This window comes from Taeniopygia guttata, chromosome 4A (genome assembly GCF_048771995.1).
Source record: "Taeniopygia guttata chromosome 4A, bTaeGut7.mat, whole genome shotgun sequence".
NCBI classification, from domain to species: domain Eukaryota; kingdom Metazoa; phylum Chordata; class Aves; order Passeriformes; family Estrildidae; genus Taeniopygia; species Taeniopygia guttata.
Genome location: NC_133029.1, coordinates 5044041 through 5051644, shown reverse-complemented (window position 1 = coordinate 5051644; position 7604 = coordinate 5044041). Strand labels below are relative to the sequence as shown.

At 48.6% G+C, this 7604-nt stretch overlaps 1 protein-coding gene across 1 annotated transcript; it reads left to right on the top strand.

Annotated features, from left to right (window-relative positions):
- The first annotated feature begins 1372 nt into the window (after nucleotides 1-1372).
- LOC115495218 (uncharacterized) lies at nucleotides 1373-7269 on the top strand. Its single transcript, XM_030272458.4, has 2 exons — nucleotides 1373-1758; nucleotides 5114-7269. Exons 1-2 carry the CDS (start codon nucleotides 1721-1723, stop codon nucleotides 5802-5804), a joined length of 729 nt encoding a protein of 242 aa, XP_030128318.4. The 5' UTR covers nucleotides 1373-1720; the 3' UTR covers nucleotides 5805-7269.
- Nucleotides 7270-7604: the final 335 nt, after the last annotated feature.

Below are 7604 nucleotides of genomic sequence, written 5' to 3'. Positions count from 1 at the left end.
TCAGACAGAAGAAAACTGAAAATTTCTTACATAGTGCTGAATTCTTATTAACTTCAGTAGCTGAGGAGAAAAAAAAAAAAAAAAAGGAAGAGAAAGTCCTCAGCTTTAAAGGGCACAGTAATCACTGTAGGGAGCTGGGCACAGCCTTCAAACAAAGGTGTAGCACAAAATAAACAGGTTATGGAAAAATACTGGGAACCAGCTCCCAGCAAATAGAAATCAATTGGGAAAGCTCCATTTGTTCCATCTGTGGAGGCACTGGGGGGGGTTCAAAGAGGAGCCACCAGCCATGGGGGAGGTAAAGATGAACTAATTCAATGAGAGAGATGATTAAAGATTCCAGCACCTTCCCCATGGCCCGTGAAACTGGGCACAGCCAGGACCAGATGCCCCATCTCAGCCTCCCACCTCCCCCAAAAAAGGAGTTTCCTGCTGTTTTCACCGGGTGGTGGCACAGGGGAAGCTCTCACCGAAAGGGTGGTGCCCTGGGAGATGGAGGGTTCATCTTATCTGTCCCCAAGCCATTGTGAAATTTTGAGCTACTGAGAAAAGTGTGAATAGTTTGCAGAATTTGTGCTCTTGCAGCTGGTGGTTCTGTTGTATCATTGTGGCAGGCAAGAAAATACAACAGAAGTTGTGAAATAGAATAGGACTTGTAAAAGATAATAGAAGTTGTGAAGTACAGCAGAAGTTTTAAAACACAAAGGTGCTATGGAAAGTCCCTGGCAAAACCTACTTCTAAGAGTCAAATACAAAAATTAATATTTACACATGAAATCCAAGCAAAAATTCTATTAATTGCCACCCAGCCCCACCCCTGTTTCCAAGGGTGCCTTTGGCAGATGTTCCCCCCAGAGTCTCCAGGTAAGGAGGAGAGCACTGGGCTTCCTTCCCTGCACCATCCTCAGGTGAGGACAGCAGTGCCAAAGCTTTGCAGCACCTGGAATTTCCTCTGCTTTATCCTTCCACAGCTCTCCATGGCTTCAGAAAGCACTGAGGGAATGGTGGAGCAAGTGTGGGGCAGGCAGTGAGCCCTCCTGGCTGACCAGGACCCGAGGCAGTGTCACTGCCTTTCATTCCCTGCTCCCATGTCCTGGTTGGGACATGGAGCTGTGCTCTGTGTCCCTGTGGCTGGAGATGTGTCCTTTGCTGCTCCCACAGTGCCTGTGGGATGCTCCTCTGCTCCTCTGCTGCTCACCCACGCCTCGTGGGGAAATTTCCCAAAACAGGGGAGGACTTGGCTCCGACCCTGGAGAACAATGAGGAGCAGGAGCACAGCGACAGCAGCACCAAACCTGGGTATCCCAGGCAACACCAACACAAACACTGCTGGGATAGCCCAGTCCAGCCGTGCCAGGGACATCCTTCCTTTGTTCCGAGGGATTTTCTCATGGATAACCTGTGCTGGCTCACACAGCACCCAGACAAGCCCGGGATCGCCCCCTGAAATCTGCTCCAGCCCGTGTGTGAGGCAGTGTCTGGGACTCCTTTTCCACTCAGGCCATCAGTTTTTCCAGACAGCTGAAAGTTAATGGGCACCATGATTCCAGTGAGTAATCCTTGTGAAACCAGCTCTGGAGGAAGTTGCCCAGCAAAACAAATCCCGTGGCCTCACCTCTGACGTGGAGCCGAACACGGGGTGCTCTGTATAAAAACCAGGAATCATTCCAAGGGAAACAGCACATTTCAGCTCTGCTGAGACATCACACAGACTGCAGGGATGCAGAAAACTGTCCCTGGCTGCTTCTTCCAGCAAATGTAAGTATTTTTCCTTTTCAAATAAGGAATAGCACCTCATTACAGATGGGATATTCAATGCTAATCTGCCCTTCTCATTTGTTTTCCTCTTCTCTATATTCTTTGACATCATTCCAGGAGGGATTTTGAAAGGAATTACTTGTTTTAGAGCAGGAGATATTTTTGGGTACCCTTTAGACAACAACAGTGTACTTATGACAAATGAGCAGTTATTATTAACTGGAATTTGGAATGTGTGTCAGGAGAGATTTCTGTGGAAATAAAAAAAAATAGTGCACTGAAAACACCAAGTGTTGGTTCAGGAAACCTTCTGTGAGCTTGAACTTAGATTTCATCTGACCGAAAACTGTCCAAGTGTCCCTGCCCATGTGCAGGAATCCTCTTGTGGGTGACCTGAACCACAGGCCACAAGAGCTGCTTTGAAAACTGTAAATAAAAGAGTGAAGCTCAGGTTTCCTCCTTCACCGAGTGTGGCCGTTCTGGAAACACTCAGGAAACAGCTCCTCACTCCTGTTCCCATACTTGGTGTGATCCCACCTGCCCAGGTGCAGGCAGAGGGAAGGGTTTGCTCTCTCCTCACCAAATGTCTTTGTGGGCTGGTGGGATTTCCCAGCTGGAGGAAGGCATGGATGGGGATCCTGGCAGTGGGAGCTCAGGTGAGCCACTCGGGAGGAGTTTGTGGCTTCAGCCCCTGCCTGTGCTCTCTGCATGCACCAGCTCTTCACCCAATTTTACCTCTCTCTTACCTGTGCAGAGGCTGTGTCTCACCAGTGCTGTGCCCAGGGTGGTCTCTGGCACTGATTTGGTGACAGGAGTGGGGTCTATACCCTCACAGCATCCTTGTGGGGTGGGCAGCATTCCTGCCTCCTCCTGCCACAGCCCAGCCCGTGTCCCCATGGAGGATGTGCATTGGCAGTGCCAAAACTCTGCCAGGGACCTCTGCAACTCTCCAGGGACGGAGCTCCAGCACCTGGGAACATCTCCCAGCTTTGCTTCATTCACAGAAGCAGATGACTCCAAACAGCACTTGGAGCCAGGAACGGGGATGTCTCTTCCCTACCAGACAGGTGCAAATGCCTGTGTGGTGACCCATGGGCTGCTCCTGATCCCAACCCTTGGCCAGGGGTGTCACCTGTTTTCTCACACTGTGCCCAGGTTCCTTGGGAGGCAGGAGGACAATCCCTGTCCACCCACAGGAGATAAACATCAGATAAACATCTCAATCCCCTGAGGCCAAGGAGGAAATCAAACCTCGCTCTGCTGCATTCTGGATGACAGTTTTAACCCCTAAATTATAGTCTGGAAGAGGTGGAGGGAGCAGGAGGGAGCCCTGGCAGCGATCCTGCCTCGAGGGACAGCTGTGGAATGAAGGGACAGACACCTCTGGCTGTCACCAATAGAAAGCAGGAAGGCACCTTCCAGCCAGAAGCTCCAGCTCTTTTCCAAAGGAAAATGAACACTGGTGTTCAGAATATGCCGGCAGCACTATGGCAAATGCTGAAGTTTCAAGAAGAGAGGATGGGAGAAACCTTTTGAGCTCCTCAGGGTTCTGCCCTGGGCACCTCCCCTGGCTTCTCTGGCTGTTCCTGATTCCTAACGCTCCTCCTTGGACTCATCACCAAACCCTGGGGTGAGGTAGGAGCCAAAGTCCAGAAGCTCCAAGTTCAAATGCTCCGCATAGATAAGATCTGCTGTAAATACAGCCTGTGGATGGTGCTCCTAAAAGGAGCAAAGATCTTTATCAAGGCACGTAATTTATCTCCTCAAAAATATAATGAATGAAAATGGACACAGAAATAGGTTACAAGGAAAAAAAAATAATGACAGGAGATCATTAATGTACTTCTCAAAGGAGTAACTTGCTTGAAGATAAGAAGATAAATCAGGATTCAGTTGTACATGTCATGACTTGGTTCTCCTCCTCTTGGAGCTGGGGACTTGCACGAGTTCCGTGTTGTGGATTTAGGGTTTGTTACATTAGATTGGAATTACATTGGTGCTCTGTATCAAAACAAAGTGTCAAACCAATAATGGAGTCATTAAGGTTGGAGAAGACCTCTAAGATAATTGACATTTGCCACAAAACGCAGAATCGTTTTTCCACTTAATCACTGCGGGAAGGGAGGGTATGATGAGCTGACTCAGCTGAAATACGGGGAGAAACCTTTTCCTGCTGCCTCCCCAAAGTAATCCATCAGCAAGTTGGATCAAACACTTCACGACAAAGAAGAGCAGGCACATGTGAATCTCAGATGAGTCAGCCTGGTACCAGTCAAGTCCCTACAAGCAATGGGAATCCCAGTCTCAAAAACCTGGCTCCCAACCTTTCATGGGAATCACTTGGAATTATCATCTTCCCATCACCCCTCGCAAAATTAAACCCAGCTGATGACTTAAGCAAGCGCCCAGACCTGCTGGGTAATGCACTGGAAAAGCTCTGTAACACCAGTTCCAAGGTGCTGACATTGTGAATTTTGGGAATTTACATATGGAGATAATTGCTCAATAGGAGGGAAATGGAATTGTTACACTCGGCTCAATCTCTGAGGATCAGCCTCCTTGGAACTTCTTCAGTGACACCTTTTTTGAGCTGTTGGTCTCAAAACTGGTCACACACCTCAGTCAAGGCCTAAATTCTGCTGAGTCCCTTCTTGCAGTCCATGAAAACCACAAAATGTGAGATCTCTGCAGAGCCCCACATGACACATCATTCCTCAAATTCCTGAGAAGGAACCTTCCCTTGGCTTCCCATCCAGCTGTGAATGACTTAACCACAGCTTCACCTAGGCCACATTTCTTACCTTGCTCCTCCCTAAAAGTGCCTCATGAAACAATATCGAAACTCTTCAGAAAATTCAAGCTATGTGACACTGGCTGGTTCCCACCAGGATTGATCACCCTGATAAAGGAGGAAGCTGGGCTCAATCAATTTGCTTTATCTGTGAGAAACTCACATTGCTCTTCCTTATCTCATCTCTCCCATTTAGATAACAATTTCCTTGTTTATTTGTTAGAACTGAATTCAGAGTTGATTTTAATATTTTCTAGGAACTGCAGCTTATCATTTTCTGGCTCCTCCCTTTCAGGGACAGGGAAAATTCACGCTTATACTTGTTCAGTGCAAGATTACACAAATTATGCTGCTACCTAAAAATATCCAGGCACTTTACAAACTTCATTCCTATTTATGATATGAGTGTGTAAATACAAGCTCAGATCCTGAGCTGGCATCATCTCCAACCGGTTCTTGACACCGGAATGTGCCTGTACAAGTGCAGGTCCATCACAATTTGTCTGGAATCCATCCTGCTTGTTTTATATTTAATCACTGGGATTTTTTTAATATGTATTCCAGGTATTCTTCCCTAACTGGCATTTCAATGGAGAGAGACCACATGAAAGATCTCAGAAGATACCTGGCACTGAAGTATATCCAATACCTCGTCCTGTCTTCCTCCAACGCTGTCAGCACCCTCCTGGGGCTGCTGGGCAGCGCCTACACCTTGATCCTCCTGCAGTCTGCCAAGGTCTCCTCCAAGTCCACCGCAGTCCTCATTTCCAGCCTGGCCCAGGCAGATATCCTGGTTTTCCTTAGCCTTGTTTCTGACGCGGTTTTGGGCGGTTTTGGTGCCGCCGTCTCTCCCGCAGCCTCGGCCGTGGCGCGGATGCTCCTGACGGCCAACGCCCACATCAGCTGTGTGCTGCTCAGCTGTGTGGCCTTCGAGGCCTACGCGATCACCTTCCTGCCCTCGCAGTCGCGGCCCCTGCGCACGGTCAGGAACGCCAGGCTGCTCTCCAGGGGCATCTGGGCGCTGGTGGCCGCAGAGTGTGCCCTGCTCCTCGTGGATGAGCACCCGAGGGCCAGCGCTGCCTCCGCTCCCTCCCACGGCGTCTTGGGGCTCCTCTTCCAGTTCTCCAGCGTGGCCGCGGCCCTGCTCAGGTCCCTCAGCTACATCCTGGGAATTCTGCTGAGGATTATCAATGTCTACATCTACTACAAGATATTTTTCAGCATGTCTCCCAGGTCTAGACTCAAATCCAAGTAGGATGTTCCTTCTGGGAATGCTGGAGAAACACAAGACCCTTGAACGCAATTCCAAACCAGTTGGAAACTGTTCAATAGCCAGGGAGTTTAAACCTTCCTGATTCCTGGTGCTGTTCAGTTGTCATTGAGAAGAGTTTGGGGCTGAGGTGCCCCTTGGCATTGAGACACCACAGCTAGTGTGTGTTTATTTAGACTTTATTCACTGTAGAGGTGAAACAAAAGACATTTCATGGTTGTAAATCAACCCCACTATTTTTTATATAAAAAGAGTGCTTAAATGCTTCCTCAGGGATCTGTTGAGCCAAGAGTTGTGTAGTTGTTTACTGAAGACAAGATCTATGTCCTAAAATATTCCTAACTCAGGTGGAATGGAGAAGTTTTGCAAGTTTTGCAGGTGGGATGGAGAGACAGGGTGAGCACCAAGATGTCTAAGGAAGGCTCAGGGCATCAGCCCCACCTGGAGAGTTCCTGGGACGGAGCTGGGCTGAGATGCCAGACCTTGGAACATTCTGGAGCTGTTCTTGGGAGGTTGTCACAGCAAAGCAGGAAACAGCTTCTCTCACATCCTTCTTCAGAAATGAAAAGGTGGAAAGCTGGAATGGAGCTGTTTGCTTCAGCCCTAGGAGAGAGAGTTGGAGACCCCCCTGTGTGGAGGATTCCATGTTCTGCATCCAGAGGCATCTCCAGTGATTCCATGGCTGTGGGTTTAGAGCAGGAAGGGATTTGCTGGCATTAGCAGAGCCATCCCACCTCCCCTGGCAGAGGTGTGGAAGATCACAGCCACCAATGTCCTTCTGACCACACTGGGCCTTGGGTGGATGTGTGAGAGCTGCTCCAAGCTGGGATTTCCTGGGATTTCCTCAACACTCTGGGATTTTATCAGCAAAGCACAAAGTATTCCAGATACCTCTGACACTGCCCAATGCACACATGGCCATGGGCACTTCCAAATCCTCCTGAATTGCCATGGGACCTCCAGGTACAGGTTGTGGTGATGAGAGACTGAACTGCTGCGAGATGTTCTGCCATCCCCAGATCTTTCTGCCACCCTGAGATCATTCTGCCATCCCCAGATGTTCTGTCATCCCCAGATGTTCTGCCACCTCCAGATGATTCTGCCATTCCCAAATCCTTGTGCCATTCCCAGATCTTTCCACCATCCCCAGCTCGTGGCTGCAGCACCAGCAGCAAGTGCTGAGTGCTGACTTTACTTCTCAGGAGACTCAAAAGGAAGCTCTGCTGAGGGCTGGAGATCTGTAAAAGCAGGTCAGAAATGTAATCAAGTCAATTAAACCCTTGGATGAACACTCCCAATCAAAGCTGATCCTGTCAGCAGGAAGGATGTTCTAATAACTTGATTAACTGTGATAACCTGTTCTTGCTCCTGAAGACTGAAGTGAGACACTCCCAGGAGAGAGGAAATGTTACTTGAAGTGCTGTACTTAATAAAAATCTATTTTATTAAAGCCTGGACATTATTTATGTATTTTTGCTGAGGTTCTGCTAGAGATATCTAGAGAGAGGATTAGTTTGTTACAGCCCACATTGTCAAGGTTTTTATAGTGAACATTTAGACCATGTTTGACTCTGGTTGGCTAAGAGAGACAGAGAGAACCCAGTGACACGGGAGTGTTCTATCTCCTGTCCTATCTCAGCAGATTCACAGTTTTGCTGTGGTGCAGTTCCTGGCAGCTGGTACCCTTCAGCCCCACTTCTGATCACCTTTGCAGAGGGAGAGGAAACAAAACCCGGCACAGGATGATCAAACTGATAAATGGAAGAATTCCCCGTCAGCAGAAAG

Bases quoted from the DNA above. Each gene is read 5' to 3' on its own strand.
- LOC115495218 (XM_030272458.4), top strand. From the start codon at position 1,721: ATGCAGAAAACTGTCCCTGGCTGCTTCTTCCAGCAAAT. The intron at 1,759-5,113 runs GTAAGTATTTTT...TATGTATTCCAG, and splicing joins GGCTGCTTCTTCCAGCAAAT to GTATTCTTCCCTAACTGGCA.